A 20,133-nucleotide genomic window follows, 5' to 3' on the forward strand; every position below is an offset into this window, starting at 1 on the left:
TAATTTTGTGGTTTCAGTGCTTTATTTCCAAGTACATAATTGTTGCTATTAAGCAGTATGAAATTGCACTCATTTCTTCAAATTATTATGAGGAGGGGAGAGGAATCCCATGTCTCAGAAATCATAGTTAAGCGGATTTGAGTCTGATTTTTCTTCAGTGCACTCTGAAAGTAAATGATCACATTAAGTGGTCACCCATATGCATGTATTCTTGTGTTTATCTGTGTTTTAGTAGCAATTCAAGTTACATCTTTGCACATTGAAAATTCAAACTGATATGTGTTTTTGTATTTTCTGCAAGTTATACATAACTTATAAGCAAATTTTCTTCATGCACATAAATTATAAATTGGGAATATCGTATATTATATAAACAAACCACCAGAAACTAATATGAATAGCTTGTGTATTTTTGAATTGGGCAATACTTCATATAAAATAATATAGTGTATTTTATATAAACCATATCAGTTGTCATGGCTAGTTAATTGTGTAACTAGAAAATAAATTTTTCACTGAAGGAAATGTGTGGTATTTATTTTTTATGACTTATTATGTTGATGATGTTTCATCATTTCATCAGTATTCTAAGAGATAGATATATTTTCTTTTCCCCTGAAATTGAAAGAATAGTATACTTTCACTTTTGAAAGAAAATTATTCTGAAAAATTTCAAACCATATAAATGTAATTTCACATGTTTGAATTAGCTAAATACAATGTCAGTTTGCTCTTATAATTTAATTTTCTGACAGTTTGGTTAGCATCATTAACTATTTCTAGTTAATTATTAAAAAATCTTCCTATTATTATTGTACCACCTGAGACGATTCTACATACAGGAGAAGTTATGGATGAATTTGGGAAGCTGAGCTGGTAAGTTTAGGGTTTCTTAGTATTTAGATGTTTTTACAAATTTCAATGTTTGTATTTCTGACAGGGTATGCTAGAGTTGACATGCCAATTAATTGAAAATTTTCACTTTTTTTAAAAAAATAAAAAAAATGATAGAAAATAATGCTTATTGATCAGTACTCTTTAGAATATAATAAGTTATCTGATTTATGCTCTAAAGAGTTATTTGGCTGAGAAACATATACTTACTATCAGACACATGATGTGGAAAAAAAGCTTTGATTTATGATTCAGGGCCAGCTTTGATAAAGCAGTAATAATAATGTTACTGTATAAAGAGCCAAGAAGCTATTTTTTTCCAGCAGCATAAATTAAGTTAAGGGGATAATAAATCCCTCATTCTTTTAAAGTCGGATACGAAACTTGGAGAGCGAAATCTAAGAGTTTCATGCCGAAGAACTATCTGCGAGTCCAAGCGTAAGTACACCTGGGTAGTACAACACTAGGGCAACTCGGATCAAAGAGAGCCTAGTGTTGTACTACCCAGACATTGACTTACGCTTGGACTCTCCGATAGTTCTTCGGCATGAAACTTTTAGATTTTGATCTCTGAGTTTCATATCTGGCTTTAGAAGAATGAGGGATTTTATTATCCTCTTAACTTAATGTTACTCTATGTTACTTGTAAATGATCATTTTTTTTTTTTTTTTTTTTAATTAACAGTACTTTTCAGACAAAGCAGATCTTTTGGGCTCAAAATTTCTTAAACAAGTCTTTCTTTATATACTAAAGTAACATAATATAGTAACAGTATTGTGCTTTACACCATACATATCTCTGACTTCCTAAGAAGGAAAAATAAAGTTCCTGTAACGTGGAGCTCTGAAATTGCAGTGATTTATACCATGCCGTTTCTGACTGATTGTAAAAAAAAAAAAAAAAACGGTGGTGGTGGTGGGGGGGGGGGGGGAGTTTCCTATAATATAGAGCTCTGAAAGTTCTCAGAAATGCACAAAATAGATCAAAGTTTAATCATGTTTCACTGGAAACAAACAGAAAGGAGTTCATTCGAGTATTATTGTGAATGACTTGGAAGTTACTTTTTTTATGGTAATTCTACTCATTAACTTATTGCATATTAGTACTATATATGTGCTAAAAAGTAAAAAGTTAGATAACCCAGTCTGATATGTTGTAAATATTGGGAAATAAGCTGAAGTTGGAATAACTATTATCCGTTGTTGCTAATACAGATCATATTAGTATCTTCCAAGCCTTCATGGAGTCTTCATTGCAGGAGGTTGAGCACTCACAGATCACAATAACTATCATACCATTCCTTGAATACATTCAGTGTTGGAGCATTCATGATCCAGAAAGCAAAAAATATCTTTTTCACTCCTTTACTCGCATGCCCTTTGTACAGTTTCCATGGATGACCTATCATTCTTGCATCACCCATTATTGTATGCAATAATTCTGTATCTATCTGATAAGCTTCCCTCAACAACTTCAATCATATTATCCCTCTTCTTCATATCCACCAAGAACTCTGAAGACCATATTTATGCAAACTATCCTCATACTCAGTATTCCAGGGTCCTGAGGCAGTCTTTGTTATTTGCCTCAGGATCCTGGAATACATAACTATCTTCACAATTTTCCTTATTGCTATTATAGTTGGATGACTAGATTGTGCGCCACAGAAATCCAAATGGTGCCTAATTAGCACCATATACAATGGAACTCTTACCTCCTTAGCTGTACATGTCATCGTTCTTTGCATTATATCAATAATTCAAAGTTCCTCCAATATGATAAACCTTGTTCCATCTTCTTTGACCACAGTGCATAGCTCTACTCTTAATAACACTGACTCATTCTTTCCATTCCTCTATTCCCATTCTTCACTCCAAAGCACCAGCCTATTCAAATCCTCTTGTAACAAATCCTCTCCCCCTGATATTGCTTCCTAATTTAGCATTGGCAAACAACTGAATATCCTGAACTCCTCTCACACTCTGAACTATAATATTTATATATAAATTAAACAACATGGGTCCCAGCACAAAATCCTATGGTACGTCGCTTGTCACTTTCCTGTATCAGGACATTGCATCTCCATACACACCTTGCCTATCAGTCAACCATCCCTGTAACCAAGCTACTACATGGCATGACTATCCACCCATCCTGCTCAGTTTAAACAGGAACTTATTATGTGGTACTCGATCAAATGCCTTAGCAAAATCCAGATAACTCGCTCTATAAGCATCTCTCTGTCCATTACACTAGTTATCCTATTATAAAATGTAACCAAGTTACTAAAGCATGACATCCTCATAACAAACCATGCTCTCTCTCTCTCTCTCTCTCTCTCTCTCTCTCTCTCTCTCTCTCTCATAGGATTTCCACTCTGATCAATCCAGATTTGTATTCTGTCTCTAACCAGCTTTACTAACACCTTCACCACTGACTTGGATTTTCCCTTATGCAGTTGGCACTAATTTTGCTTCTTTCCACTCTTCTGGGATGAACTAATTTTCACATGATCTTGCAGTGATATGAGTGCTTGTGTTCATTCATTGTTATATGTGATACAAACCAAGTATAGTTGACAGAGTGGATAGCATCTTTACTCTGTGAAGATAGGTTCGAATCTCCTAGGTGATAGATGGATTTCATCATCTGGTATAAGGCCACTGCTCTGCTCTCATCTGCTGATTGAAGCCTAAAGTGGCTTGACGAAAAGTTTTCTGTTTGGAATCTAGAACAGAGTTTCTGAATTATCTAAACTTTATGCTCCCCACAGTACCCATATACTATAGGTTTGCAATCTTCTGTGGGTGAGATTCATATTAAAGAAATAAAAAGTTGTCAAACACAACCTCACTAGAGTTAAGAGAGAACCCATGGATAGGCCATCTCCCAGGATTGGTTTCTCTCTCTCTCTCTGGCAGTATCTACTCTACCTTAGATCAGTATCTACCTTTGGAAGTCTACTGTCCAAGTGGATTATCTAGTTTTATTTTTACATGCTGCAGTGCACTGTTTCCACATTATTTGATGATCGGTTTGGAAAAATGTTCACTTTAACCTGGATTTTCAGTGTGATTTAGTATTAAGTACTAGAGATCAAGTATGGAAAGCCAGTTTCATACTGAATGCTTTAGTTTTCTTTCCAGCTTAGCATATGTATTATCGTCACCATCAAAGAAATTCCTGATGAGCTAATATAAGTTTGTTATCTCAGTGCAGGAATTTTCTGATAGTGTTTTTTTGCATCTGTTTAGGGCTAGTTTTTTTATTTTAAAAAAAAGATTTAGTCCTTTTTAAAAGTGTGCTTTTTCTGAATTGATGAAATTTGACACTAGAAGCATAAGTTCTATCTTGGATTTTGGAGGTATATGAAGTGGTGTTTGGAATTATGGCTGAACACCAAGGCTATGGAAAGCAGTATATTGTCTTAATTGCTTGTGTTCTTTGGATCAGTTTGCCTGTTTTATGGAATAAAAAAAAAAAAAAAACATTTTGGGAGGGAAAAACTGTCATCTCCTTATGAGACTGGTTAACTCACCTTTCATTCAAAAGTCTTCATAAAGATTCATTCTTCATGTCCTGGGTGGGATTCAAACCCAGTTTTTTTTACAACCAAAGAGCATCATCAATGCAGACTGAGCTATAAAGACTGAGATATATGCGGGAGGAAGCATGCAAATAATATTCATGTTGAAAATTTCTGGAATAAACTATGTAGACAACAGGAATGAAATAACTGAATTAAGTATTCAGTTATTTATTAAATTTAGTTAGTAAGGTTCATTCCTGTGTCTACTTAATTCCAGAAATTTTCATAACTACAACTATGGAAATCTCAATATGAAAGTACATGCAAATAATAATTATAGTGATTGGTTTTCTCTATATGCTCTAGAGGATACTGAAATGCATGAGAATTGAAATTCATGAGTCTTTTCTATTTCTATACCAGATTGGACATAATTGAATAGCAAAAATGTAGCATTTTTATTGTAGTGCTAAAAGTAGGCCAAAAAGATATTCTTTTTTGGATTTTGTATATAAGAAAATATGAAAGACTAAGGCAATGAAAGTGAAGATGGTAATCTCAAATGCATTGATGAAAAAATTAATAACTGCAGGTTATCAGAGATATCATGGGTGAGCTCTGTTGCTTTAAGACCTGATTTCAGTGGAAATATGTTGCTTTGTAAATTGTATACTCTGTGCATTAGAGGACAATGATTCAAGCATGATATCTCTTCTAATTACTTTTTTATCTAGAGATTCTTTGAATATCTGAGTTAGAATAGTATGGTCTAAAATTGGTTTTTTAAATTTTGTGAGGGAAAGTTACTTTAATTCTAAAAATGCGAGATTTTACACTTATTCAAAAATCATAACATTTATATATGTACATATCCAGCTTGAATTGTATTAATAGCTTGTTATTTATTAAAATAAAATCTAGCTTAGTACATGCATAAGATTAATTAGTGGTGGAATGTCTGTTGTTAACAGATTGTAGAATTTGGTAATAGGCACTAAAGTCAATTTAGATCAAAGTTTCTCAACCTTTTTTGTAATCATCATCCCTTAAAGGGCTTTTTTTTACTTTTTTTTTTCTTAATTGCCCCCTATGAAATTTTAAACAAGAAAATACTTTATATATCTGCTCTTTTTATTCAATGGGATCACTGAGTCTGACTCTTCTTAGAAAAAGTCAATATTTAGTGTGACGTTAAGTTTAGTAAGTTTAAATGTCTCCTCTTGAACACACATTAATTTTGATTTCTTTCCTTCATTAATATTTCCTTTACTGAACTTAAACCACTTTTTTAACATACAAGATATTGAAAACAAAGAAGTACTTTGGTCATTTTGAACACATTGTTCTATAAAGAAGTTTAATTTTTTTTGATCCCCACAACTCAACCTTTTCCAAATTTATATTTGCATTATTAGTTGCATTTTATTTCACTGAGGGTTTTTTTTTTTTTTTTTTTTTTAATTTCTCCACTAGAAGACCTGGCATCACATTCAATTGGATCTAACATCCACTTCAAAAGAAAATAAATCTGAAAATCTATTTTTCATTTCACCTTTTAAAGAACAAATGATCTAATAATTCTTAAGATCTATCTTGGTGAGAGATTCATCGATTTCAGCTAACTCTTTTTACATACTGTGAAATTATTTTCTTATTAAATTGCTTTAAAATATTTGCAATTTTTCAGTGAATGCATTTAATATGTGTTTTCTGTCTATCACTGTAATTAATTTTCTTTTCATTGCATTTTTGAAAAATCCAAGCCATATAGTATATGTTATTTTTGTGTTTGCTGATCTCCTTTGCTAAATATCTGTATCTATAATTTCTAAAAAACCAATAATTGATTTTTTAGAAAGTTACGGATTTACAAATATTGTTAGACACTTTTTTTTGGAAAAAGCCATCTGACTTCTGTAGTAAAAGAAGTCTTACATACTCTTCTTTATTATCAACACAAAACTTTCTGAAAAGGCTATCATATTTGCTTTGCGACCATTTTAGTAATGCTTTTAATAACTATTCTGAGAGGCTGATAAAGAACTGGACAAATATTTTTTTTGCAACCAGATGATGTCAGCATACAATGCATTGTATAGCAAGAACTTCGGGATACACTTTGTTTAGGTGGGCTATAAAATCTTTATCTTCCAACTATGGAGGTAGCACTATTTGTGGCATGCGATACAAATTTTCCATTGGTACTTGTTTTGCATGAAGCCAAGTATTTTTTACAGCAGCATAAATGGTTGCCCTGGTACAGTCAGTTTCTAAAGATTTTACAAATATCCCTTCTTGTAGTTTACAGTCATCATTGAAATCATGAATGTTTGTCATTAGAAGTGCCTTAATTTTCATTAAAGTGCCTCATTTTTAGTTTGTCATTTAGTTGCTTTTCAGTGTTAACTGACATCTCATCAATTCAAATTGTTGCTCAATGGTAATGCTTTTAAAATATTAGAAGGATTTTGATGCATCACTATTGAAATTATAGTCTGTAATGTGGGTCATAGTGTGAGTCAAAAACTTGTAGTGCTTATACACAGTGTCAGCAACTATATGAGCACTACTAGATTTTGCAGTGATTTCTGCAATTTTATGACTCAATCATTTCATCATCATTTGTTTCTGTGTTCTTTTTAAATAAGGAAGTAACAGTGTTGTGTTGCTCAAAATTCTGCTTTAAATTTTTAAAATGTTTAATGTGTTTATCATCTTTATCAGGATGTTTCCTCGTTAATTGATCTAAAAGTCTTGATAGTTTCATAGCCTCACTTTTTCAGCACTTGACATGATTGATGCTGAGTTGAATAACTACAAAGAATTAAATAATAAAATATAAATTATTTTTATCTAACTCTAATAGTCCATGTCACTCACAAAAGCATGATGGATGGAAAAAACTTTCACCTAGAAACAATGGACTGAAACATTTCCTCATCCTATCCATGCTTCATATATCGACTAATTAAACAAAAGAATAAATAAACAAACCACACTGCCTCCAAGGTTGCAACAGTTGGAGGTGCGAATACCAAGGACTTAAAGTGGTTTAATTAAATCTCGCCTGCTATCTTCCTTTTATTAAACCTTCTCACTCACACTTCTTATAGTCAGCTTTTATCCATAACTGTGTCAGAGTATTTAACTTTTGATATATGAATATCCTAATAATCTTTTGTATGGCTGTTTTCTACATACTGAACTTTAATTATATTATAGATGAGGCTCCTCCACGTCCTCCCCTTCCTGGTGCAGATGAGGTTCCACCACCTCGTCCTCCTCCACCAGAAACAGATGATGAATTTGAAGCTCATTTTCCAGTTCCTCAATTAAATCAACCAATAATGGTAAATAAATAAATAAATAAATATATATAATTTAAAGAAACTGTCTGTACACATTCACTTTGTATTTGGAAAATAATTGAAACTTTTTTCATAAATTCTTAATGTACTTGTGTTAATCATCATTATCATATACCCGATGTGTATCCTCAAGGAGTATACAGAATATTATGATAGTACTACACATTAAGTTAAGGGGATAATAAATCCCTCATTCTACATAGATGTCAGTCTTTTCTAGTTTATTTTTATTTTTATTTATTTATTTTTTTACTCACTGATGAGACCTCAATAAAGGTTGAAACCAGTCTGGGTGACCTTCCTCATAATGTAAAACAGTAATACATCTCCTAGAAGCTGCATTTTACATTATGAGAAAATATTAAGGATAGTGATCGAAGCTTGCTCCACCTTTGCTCTGAGTTGCCCTAGTGTTGTACTACCAGGTGTTGACCTACGCTTGGACTCTCCAAAAGTTCTTCGGCATGAAACTCTTAGATTCCGATCTTCGAGTTTCTTATTCGGCTTTAAAATAATGAGGGATTTATTATCTCCTTAACTTAATTTACGTCCCCGAAAAAAATAGCCTCTTGGCTCTTTATTATAGTACTACACAATTAAGTTTACATTAATTGCTAACTTCTCAACAATTTTCCTTCAAATTAGTATGTTATTTGTCAAGTCTACAGTATTTTTGATGTATTTTAGATGCCTATGCTACTTCTAGCTGTATCATTCTACATAGATGTCAGTGTTTTCTAGTTTATTTTTATTTATTTATTTTTTTAATTTTGTTGTTTTTACGTTGCCATCTTGGCATCAAACACCTGTTTTGCTAACTAACCTTTCCTCTCCTGTTCTGTTTAAGTGACCATACCACCTTAGATTAGCTCTTAGCTCTGCTCACACATTCTGGATATTCACTGAGACGATATTGTACACAAGGCATGGCAATTTTAAAGAGGTGCTGAGACACCAATGCAATATAATACCAAATTGTGTCAGAATTAAAAGCAAGTTGCACTCGGCCAAAGCCCAGCATATTTATAAACGGGCAAGTTTAGCACTACTGCACAAACAGATTAGTGCTACTTGTATGGATCTTTCAAAAATAAATGCAATTATCAACACCCTGCATGACGCGCACATAAACTGTGTGATGTTTTAAACTCAGAACTGTGGGATATCTTTGACAGCATCTCTGATGCAATTGCTGATAAAGAATTCATTAAAGTGAAAAACCGGTACCAGAAAAAATTGAAATCCTCCATCACAGTGTTACAAAATGACTACAATTACAACAAGATCACGCCATTTTAAATTTATCATCTGTTGCCCTAACTGGTGAAGCTGTTATGCTTTAAGTCGAGGACATAACTTTGCCATTACTCCCAGGCTAGTTCCAAAAGCCAAAATAATGGCTTCCATTGAACGAGAATATACATCCTACCTCCAGCAACAGCAATAACATTCATTTGGATGCGGCCAACATCTTAATCTATTCAAAGCCTCCCAAAAACAAACAGTATCCCACAAAAGGAAATCAGTGCTTTAAAAGAGCTATACAGTAATAGCCATATTGTTATAACTAAAGCAGACAAAGGTAATGCAACTGTGGTGATGAATTTAGCTGAATATGAAAGTAAAATGCACATATTTTTACAAGACCAGTCTAAATACCAAATTATAGATTGTGATCCTACGAACTCTCAAAATAATAAAGATTGCAAATTATTGAAAAAAGTCACTTCCTGGCTGAAAGAAACAGTTAACAAACTCAAGCCTTTTCATGTTAAAACACCAAGAATATATGGAGCACCTAAAATTCACAAACAAGATAGACCCTTGCACCCTATTGTGGATAGTATAAACACATACAAATTTCAACATACAAACTTGCATTTAGCTAAATTACTAGCCACCCTCACAAATAATTCTCCCTCTTTTGTTAAAAATTCTGTTCACCTAAAAAGTATTTTAGAAAACCATATCTTAAAAGTTTGCACGTAATGATTAGTTTTGATATTACTCGACTATTTGCAAATGCACAGTTAATTTAAAACCCTTGATTTGCTAAAGTCATATTTTCCCCAGATATATTTGAACTATTTAAATATACAATACACGCAGGTTGTTTTGCATGGAAAATAACCTGCATGTAGGTTATTTTGCATGGAAAGGGAAAATATACAAACAACTAGATGGGACAACAATGGACTCTCCCTTTGAATCACCCCCAAACCATTGAATCTCCATACATGGTACTCCGAACAGATTCATTCATCCCTGACACTCTTACAGCTTCAGTCTCTCTTCTCCTTGTCATCTCTCCTTTTCCTTGCTTCTACACTCCTTCTGCTTTCTGTAACCTCCTCCTCTTCTGTTATCTCTCTCATTCTTTTGCTTTCCTCTTTGCATTGCTCTCTAATGCCTTCTTTCTACAATCTCTAAACTTTCTGCAATTATTTTTTTCTCCTTCTCCTGTCTTTCCCATTCTCTCGTCTTACTCTCTCCCTTTCCCTCTGATGCTGTTCTCTTACACTAACCAATCTCTCTGTCCTACCAAGATCTTCATTCACCCTCCTCAACTCAGTCTTCATTCCTTCCATCTCCTTTCTCAGCAGTTGTATTTCTCTCTCCACATATTCTGCTTTCAATTTGCATTCACACATATACACACACTCATGGCCATCAGACAACCCATCTCCTTCCACTAAATTAACCAAGGCTAAATCCATATATACATCTGTAAAATTCTCACCACCCTTCAACACACTCCTGGTTCCAAAAACTGAAAATCACTCACTTCCAAATCACAATCACCACTGCTGCTGCTAAATCCCGAGATTGAGACACTTATGTCTCCTAGCACCTTCTACTGCCTACATTTCATGCACACATATACATTTCCATCTCGTATTTGCCACATATTCAAACAACAGGATGCATACATACCACATAGCAAGCTACAAATTCATCAGTTATGTTATAATGTAGTCTTTAAAACAGTGGAGGTGTAGTACTAAAAACAGCTAGGTGTAGTGCTAAAACTGGTGGTCACCATGTTCAATACAACGTGGAGAGACAATACTGAGACAGTAAAATCCTAACAAAATACCACACAATTATAAAAAAAAATTAACATTTTATTAAATATTTTATTAATATTATTAAAATTTAATTATTAATAAATGCCCATTCACTCAGTTTATTGTCATTTCGAATAGCACAAACTGAAAAACCAGTATTGTCACAAAATAAACACAATAGTATCTTTCCTTATCATAAATACTTATCTTTTTTAACAGCTCACATCACCCATTGCATCTGTTTTTGCATGCTAGCAGCATCTTTATATCTCATAACTGGTATATGTGTGGTGAGATGATAATATGATAATTAGATTAAAGTAGATATTTTATGTTAAAATTATTTTGATTATATGAAACACATCACAGAGGTTTATTTGATAGATGAGTAAGAAATAAATTCTGTATTATTCATTATATACCATTTTCTAATAGATGGCAGCCCATGGTTTACATCAAGAAGTCAAGCAGTGGTCAAGCAAGGACAATGAAATAATTGCAGCAGCTAAAAAGATGGCACTTCTTATGGCAAAACTTAGTCAGCTTGTAAGGTAGGTGGTTTTGTCTTGATTTTTAATTTATAATTTTTAATAGCTTTATGACTGTCACTGTTCAATTTTTTTGTTCATGAATTTCATAAAATGACAGACTGCATGAATGAGAAATGTATGTATTCTCTTCACAAATTCGGTATTTCATCATAGATGAAAGTGATGTTGTCGTCATGTGGGAGAACCCCCACATTGCAACAACAACATTGGAGGGACTTCTAAGTATGTATTTTTTGACTGTAGATCTGTTCACGGGCCAGTTTGCCTGTTCTGAGGGATGAAAAACCCAAGTTTACAGGAGAAAAAATCCTGTACTTCCATATGAGACTGACTAACTTACCTTGAGTCGAAAGAGACCAGAGAAAGATTCTTCACGTCATAGACGGAAATCGAACCCAGGTCTTTCCGTCCAAAGGGCTTCGTTTATACCAACTGAGCTACAGGGAGACTCACTTTTGTAGTTCTCAGTGGATAAGGACTGTTTCTGCTGTTTATTTCTGAAATAGAGGTTCTCTGCAAATGCAGAATGATGTAAATTGGACAGCATGTATAATAATGTGTTTGTTATTGTTGTTATTATTGTTGTTATGTGCAATCCAGTTGTTTTCAACTCGTGGTGATCTTGTGAACAAAGGCTGTCCTACTCGACCTCTTATCCTTTCTTTCAGTAATTATAAGTTCAATTTGGTAAGTTTTTTTTATGTTGTCCATCCATAAAAGAATTCTTTTGTGATCTTCCTCTTCTTCTCATTCCCTCAATCTTCCTCAACATATCTGTCTTTTCCAGTGATTCATAAATAATGTTGTTAGGATATAGTAATTTATTTATTATAGGATCTCCTCATTGACAAACTGATTTTTTTCTTTCTTGAAATAATTAGAATGTGTTCTCTATATAGTAAGTAAATACTAAATTTTTAATTTAGTATTTACTTACTATATAGATGACATAGTAAGCAAACGTTGTGATTTTTAGAAGCACTGATAGGTTTTGAGAAATGTTCATGCATAGAAAGTATGAGTACATACTAATGTGTTTTAATGCATATTATCTTTAAGCATAAAATGTTTAATGATTATCATTTTAAACTCTGTTTTGTTGACAATGTCCATTTTCCTTGATATCATTTTTCTGTTTTCAGTGCTGTACCTGAGATTATTATTATTATTTGACACCTCCAGGGAGTCCAAGGACTCATCGAGGGAGGGCACCTGCTCTACAACTCCGTCTCCACCATTCAATTACCAACTGACCGCAACTACCCAATGCCATCTACCGCCGACTACCACTGGTATTTCTAAAGACTATCGCAAACATCCATGCCCACGGTGGGATTTGAACCCGCAGCCTTTTGGCTGGAGAGCGGATATGCTATCCACTCGGCCAGCCTGGTTGCATAGATGTTAATATGTCTGTAACAAAATGTTAATCAGCATGTTGTGATGAGTAGCCTTCTTTGTTTCCTGAAGAACTTTTCTGAAATAGTCTTGAGAGGCTGATGGTAATAATAATAATATTATTATTATTCTAAGATCCCATTGAGTCACAGACTCATCTAGGAGGTCCTTTTTGTCATACACACAGCTCATCATACTGTGTCTTAAAAACATTCAAATTCTCTGCAGGCACCACACCCTCAGGGAGTGCATTTCAATCATTTACAACATGCAAAAAACCTGCTTCACTCCTTTGCTCAGCTTTCAGAGATGACCTCTTGTTCTTTCCCTAGAATCTCCCACCATTTTATGAAAAACCTCTTCAACGTTAATCCAATAACAATCCCTTATCAACTTCTACATATGATCATATCACCCGTCTTCCTCCTATCCGACAGACTCTACAAATTGCATTGTCCCAACCTTTCTTTATATTCAACATTCTAGAGATCAGAAACTACTTTAGTTACTTGCCTCTGGACCTTCTCTAACATATTTTCATCCTTTTGAAAACTAGGTGACCAAATCTGTGCAAAGTAGTCCACACATGGACAATGTGCACAGTAGTAGTCCATACGTGTGGACTACTAATATTCAGAGCCTTATACAATGGAACCAGAACCTCCTTACTTCTACAAGTCAGTGTCCTCTAAATTATAGATCCTTATCAACCATCATCCCAAGATCTCTTATTTCCTCCAACTCCAACAATTTATCCCTAACAAGAGTAAATTCTACAACCCATTTGTGTTTTCCAAATTTTAAAACCTTACATTTCACAACATTGAACTGGCATCCCCACTCTAGTGCCCATTCACTCAGTTTATTCAAGTCTTCTTGTAAGGCCACATCTGATTTACTCCTCATAGTTTGTCCCAACTTTGCATCATCTACAAACTGCTGAATGTTCCCATTCAAATCTTCCCTAATATCATTAACATACAGGTTAAACAGCAATGCCCTAAAACAGACCCATGAGACACACCACTAGTGACTTTCCTTGTCTAGGATATTGCTCCCCCCAGCACAACTTGTTGATACCTATCAGACAGCCAATCTCCAATCCACTGCACTAGTCTAATAACCAACCTCATCCATTCTAGTTTGAAACTATTAACTTATCATGCAGTAATCTATCAAAAGCCTCTGCAAAGTCTAAGCAAACTACTATGCATCCATCTCCCACATCCAATGCTGATGTCACCTTATTTTAATTAATAAGTAGATTACTAAAACATGACCTCCCTTTAGCAAACCCATGCTGTCCATCAATGATATTATTTTCAACCCAATTCTGGATCCTGATTCTCACCATCCTTACCAACACCTCCACAACACCTGATGAACAGATTGGCATATAATTTGATGCTTGACTTCTTTTGCCTCCTTTATGAAGTGTCATAATCTTGCCTTCCTTCCACTTCCTTCCACTCGGGAACTTGACCCAATGTAAGACTCATGTTAAAAAAGTACATCAAGTCGGATATCATCTCCCTGGAACATTCCTTCAAAATATGCAGAAATATATCATGGAGTCCCACAGTCTTATTAACATCAAGTTTGCTTAATTTCCCATGTTCCTCTTCCTCACTCACACTCAGTCTCTCCTCTTCATCATCCACTGCTCTCAAACTCTCCATGATGTCACATTCACAAGGATGAAAGACCTTTATGAACTGCTCATTAAATATCTCAACTATATCCTCTGCAGCAGTTGTTTTTATACCATTTTCTCAAATCAATGCCATCCTGCCATAATCTTTTTTTTTTTTTCTACCTACATCACTCAGCGAGGGGAAAATTTTTTGAGGTTGGAATGATGAATCATCATCTAAACATGTTTCATTTCATTTTCTTTCAGACCAAGTTTTGATGTAGGAACTTGGTGCATTTTCTGTTATTCTGGGACACATTTCGAGGGCATGATTAGAAAGGCCTGTTTTACTAATGACATTATTATGGTAAAACAGGTCTTTTTGATCTTGTAATCCAAATGTGTCACAGAATTAACTGGAAAGGCACTAAGTTGCTACACCACACCAAAATTAGTATGAAAGAAAATTAAATTAAGCTTATGAGATGCTGATTCATCATTCCAATCTCAACAAGAATTAATCTTCTCTAATTAAAAAATAAAACATCACAATAATCTAATATGGAAGACAGAGATGTAAAGGTAAATGCTGAGTTAATTTTCAAGTAGTTATGTATTAGGTAGAATTAATATGTCAGTCACTCTTCCAGCTATTTATAATTCATTTACATAATCACTAAACTAACTTTTACTTACTCTTTATAACATATGTTGCTGTTCTTTAAAACAATTTTTCTTAATATTTAGTTTCAAAACTGTAATATATATTTATATAGAATGTGATTGGGTTTAGATGTGATAAGAGAGCCTTATCTAGCATACTAGATATGCTAGAAGTCTAAGGTGAATCCTTGGACTCAAAAAGTGAGAGTATCAAGTTTTGTTTTTGTATCATCACTCCTTGTGAATTTGTTGGGTTAGATTGCCATTACTAATAATACCCAACACATCTTTATGTTGGGTATTATTAGTAATGACTAGTCCATATCCTAACAGAAATCCAGCATATACTTCCCATTATTATTAGTTTTGTTCTTTTTTCCAAAGTTTTCCTAAAACATTTCTGCATGTTAGGTATTCATTTCCTGCTGTTCTGTTTAGATCTGTCTAGCTAAAACTTTCCCTGTTCTTTATATCAGCTATCTTTCTATGACTTAAATTTATCTGCTTCTTCTTTAGAACCTTCTGTGGGACCTTATGCACAAATAAGTCTCCTTGTCATAGTTTCTCATTTTGAAATTTGTTCACAACACTGCACTTGAAATTGTCTGCCATCTTTGTGTTTAGGTTCGAAAATGTGTCTTAAAAGATAAATTTCTTGCATAATTTTGCTTCTTTTTCTGGCTTTTCAGACAGATACTTCATGGTCAAAACATTAAAGCTAAAGCTGCTGATGAATACAGTAGTTTTAGATTAATTTCATTTTGATTAAAGAGCTTGATAGTATTATAGATCCTGAAATTATTAAAATATATTCAGACCAGAGTGATATTATTTGTCTATAGTCATGACCGAACATAGCTGCACAAGTTGTTGCAAAATGTGTCTGAAAAAAGATTGCCATTAATTTAAATACCAAACAAAGCAGTTATTATTTCATTGTCTTTTCATTTTTTTAGGGGTGAGGGTGGTTCTAAGAAGGATTTGATTGCTTGTGCAAAAGATATAGCAGAGGCTTCAGAAGAGGTTACAAGACTTGCCAAAGAACTTGCTCGAATGTGCACAGATAAACGAATGAGAACGGTATGTATGGTTTAAGTACAGATGTATTGGTTTATGACATGTATTAATTTATGTTTTTGCTAGATTAAGATTGGTGTAACATATTTATGTGTGCTGCATTGAAGACCACTTAATATGAAACATGGGGAACTTATCATAGACATTTTGTTGGATTTGATACGTAAATCAATTTTTTAAAGTATAAAAATTTGTGTGGGAATGCTAATGTCAGGACAGTAATTAATTCAGGTCAGATGACTTATTTAACCACCCTACCAACTCTGATGTGTTTACTATGTCATTCAAAACATGAGTGTCCATTGAAGTTGAAATTATATTCAGTTACCATTGAAATAACATGGATATGAAGAATAAAATGATTTATATAATTCAACCATATGGATGGAAGGATGGATGGTTAAAGTTGAAAATATGGTAATCTTTCAGTTATCCTATCTTTGAATAAATTTGCTTTTCCCAGGGAGATAATTAAGGGGATACTGTATTGTTTGTTTGTCTTCTAGAAAAAAGTACTTAATAAAATCATCTGCTTATTAAATAATTTGTTACAATGGTATTAATTCCACTATTATTAAAAGAAATTATTAATTTCTTTCTATATTGCATTGCATTGAAAATATTGTAGTTATGCTTTGTCATTATCGCAGTTTCTTTCTTTCTTTTCTTTTTTTTTTAATTCCTATTCATGAAAGACTAAACCTTACACTAGTGCCAGTTGGGCTAAGGCTTTATTTTTTTTATTAATTTTATATAATTTTTGTATTTTTATTTATTATTTATGTAATTCTAAAATCCTGCTTTAAGGGATTAAATATGGAACTTTTTTTTTTTCATGTCAAGTTTTTTTCATGTTTTTTTTTTTCATGAAATCATGTCAAGCCTCTAGTTAGGGAGGAAGCAGTTTTATACTAGGTGATGAAATTCATCTCCCACCTAAAGATATTTGCAAACAGCTATGCCTAGGGTGGGATTTGAACCTGCAGCCTGTTGTTTGGAGAGCAGAAAGCTGGTGAATTGGTTGCTATTATATGGTATCGTATTTTATTTATAATATCTGCTAATGCATTAAGTCTAACCAAATACCTATGTGATATTAAACTCTAAGAGTATCATCAATAAGATTATCTTCTAGAATAGATTGCTTGGATATATTTCAACATGAGAATGAGATTCAAGAGTTGTGTAACCTAGATAAGAATTCAACAATAGGAGAAGATAGGCCATTGGCACATACACTAAAGGAACGTTCAGCCTAATTGTCCAAGCTTGGCTAGAATTGGCTAGACCCTTGACACGATTGTATAACTTGAGTTTCAGGTCAGGAAAGATACCACAAGAATGGAAGGATTGTGTAATAGCTCTGTTGTACAAGGGTGATGCAAAAAGAATCGTCTATCAACCTGTTAGCATCTCTCTCTCTCTCTCTGGAGTCGTGGTGAAGATTTTGAAGAAGTTAGTAAGACTCATATACAGAAATGGATTGAGACAATCTATACTTTGCAAGGAACAGCATAAGTTTGCTAAAGTGAGGGTACATGTTTTAGCAATTTGCTCATATATGATATATGGCTGAGTTGGATAAAGGGAATGGATATGCTATGATACAATTGGATTTTGCTAAGGCATTTAATAGAATATCACATGAAAGGCTGTTGCATAAAATGGAGAATATGGGATAGGTAAACTGTTGACTTGGGTAAGTGGGTGGTTGATGCAACAGGTATCAGAAAGTAGTATATGGTAGGTGTGAATTTGCCAGATTTAAGTGACCAGTGGTGTGCCCCAGGGATCAGTCCTTGGACCATTGTTATTCAGTTTATACATTAATGATTGGAAGAATCTGACAGGAGTGATTCATTGCTGTTGATGCAAAGATAGGCAAAGCAATCAGGGATGCTACTGATATCCAGCACTTACAGCATATTTTTCTCTCAACGTTACATAGTGATCAGCATTCATCGTGTATAAATTATAGAGACAAAAATACACATTGCAATTACTTTACTTAAAACTAAGAAAAATAACCCCTTAATGCTTCAACCTCTATATCAAGATCATCATCAGAAATATATATATATATATATATATATATATATATTTGTTAAACTCACCAAGACGCCTGAATCAATAAAAGTCTCTATATTTAGAAAGCCAACACACACGGACAGATATTTGCATGCATCCTCACATCACCATCCAGTGCAAAAGTTGGGTAATATATCAACTCTTGCGAATCGTGCAAGATCTGTACTGTCAGATGAAGAAGAACTAAAAAAAAGAACTACAACATCTTAAATGGACCTTTAAAAACAATGGCTACTCTTTAAAAAGTATTAACAACCAATTATCCCACTGTCAACATAGCAACGTAGAGACACAAGACGACTCCAAAGGTCATATCTCCTTGCCATATATCAGCACACTATCCAAAAAGCTGAGTAGAATCCTAAAGAAGTTTAACATACAAACGTGCTTCTCGACTCTGCCAAAAATAAGATCACGTTTCAACAACTATAAACAATCTCACAACGTTCTACAATTCCCAGGTGTATACAAAGTCACATGTGAGTGTGGAAAACCTTACTATGGCCATACGGAGAAATCTATCCTCCTATGTCTCGAGGAACACCAGAGAGACATTGCTTACAAGAGAACCAGAGCTACTGCTCTATAAGGTCATGTCCTGTTTTCAATAAACACGAACAACGAAAGCCGCCAACATGAAGTAAATTGGACAACAACTTCAAACCTACACATTTGCCATGATGAGTTAGAATGCCGCATTGTAGAGTCAAAAGAAATCACCTTGAACCCTCTTCATATGAACAATAATCTCAGCTATAATTTGCCTGACTCTTTCAGCTCTACTATCAGATACTGGAGATCGCGTGGTTCCATACACGCACAAGTGTACAACAATAGAACTTTAACACGGACTATAGCTCAAGTTCATAATAACTGTAATTCACAGTTGAATATTATAACTTTATAATTGTATGGCTTTAGAGTGTCTCAATGTTATTTTCAGTGTCTTTTAATATCTTTCTATGTTCTTAATGCCTGATGAAGTAAATCTCGACGAAACATGTTGCGTTTTTCAAATAAATCTCATTTTGTTATAACTCTCGGGTTTTTAGTCAGTTTATATTAAAAATGAATATATATATGAATTGAAACATAAGCTACATCACAATACACCTAAGTAAGCTATAACATAACTGCTTTGTTAACTGTTTACACTTACCTGATCTCTGGTGAGTGGATGAAAGAGGGAAAGAGTAAAATTTTAAAAAATTATAATAAAATAAAAATGATAAAAAAATAAATAAAATTAAAAAATAAAGTGTAAATAAAATTATTAACAGTCAAACTGCATCAGTTGCTACTTATTAACTTCTCTAGTCCTGCTATGTTTAGGTGTTGTCCAGGTTTTCCTGTGTTTGAGAACTGCCATCTTGTTCTTCTGTTGTTCTATACCTGAATACCAGATAGTTTGGAGACACTTGAACTGCTAATCCATAATTCTTGTTGAGATTGGAATGATGAATCAGCATCTCACAAGTTTCATTTAATTTTCTTTCATACCAAATTTTAATGTGATGTAAGAACTTGGTACATTTCCATTATTCTGTGACATATTTGGATGGCATGATTGGAAAGGCCTGATTTACTAATGATACATTAAATTCTTTTATTATGGTAAAACAGGACTTTCTGATCATGTAATCCAAATGTGTCACAGAATTAATTGGAAAGACACCAAGTTCCTACACCACACAAAATTGGTATGAAAAAAAATTAAATGAAGCTTATGAAATGCTGATTCATCATTCAAATCTCAACAAGAATTAATCTCTAATTAAAAAACAAAACAAAACATCACAGTAATCTAATATGAAAGACAGAGGTGTAAAATTAAATGCTGAGTTAATTTTCAATTAGGCATGC

At 33.6% G+C, this 20,133-nt stretch overlaps 1 protein-coding gene across 3 annotated transcripts in view; it reads left to right on the forward strand.

The window, feature by feature from the left end:
- Vinc (vinculin) overlaps positions 1 to 20,133 on the forward strand; it is a 274,672-nt gene that overhangs the window by 214,003 nt on the left and 40,536 nt on the right. For all 3 annotated transcript variants that reach the window (XM_090408245.1, XM_090408246.1, XM_090408247.1), the window contains 3 exons: positions 7,647 to 7,774; positions 11,296 to 11,411; positions 16,062 to 16,185. In XM_090408245.1, coding sequence (XP_090264371.1) covers positions 7,647 to 7,774; positions 11,296 to 11,411; positions 16,062 to 16,185 — 368 coding nt within the window. The remainder of the gene's footprint in view (positions 1 to 7,646; positions 7,775 to 11,295; positions 11,412 to 16,061; positions 16,186 to 20,133) is intronic.

The sequence above is a fragment of the Typopeltis vanoorti genome, chromosome 18 (genome assembly GCF_054136105.1).
Source record: "Typopeltis vanoorti isolate ZY-2024b chromosome 18, IOZ_Tvanoo_1.0, whole genome shotgun sequence".
In the NCBI taxonomy this organism is placed as follows: domain Eukaryota; kingdom Metazoa; phylum Arthropoda; class Arachnida; order Uropygi; family Thelyphonidae; genus Typopeltis; species Typopeltis vanoorti.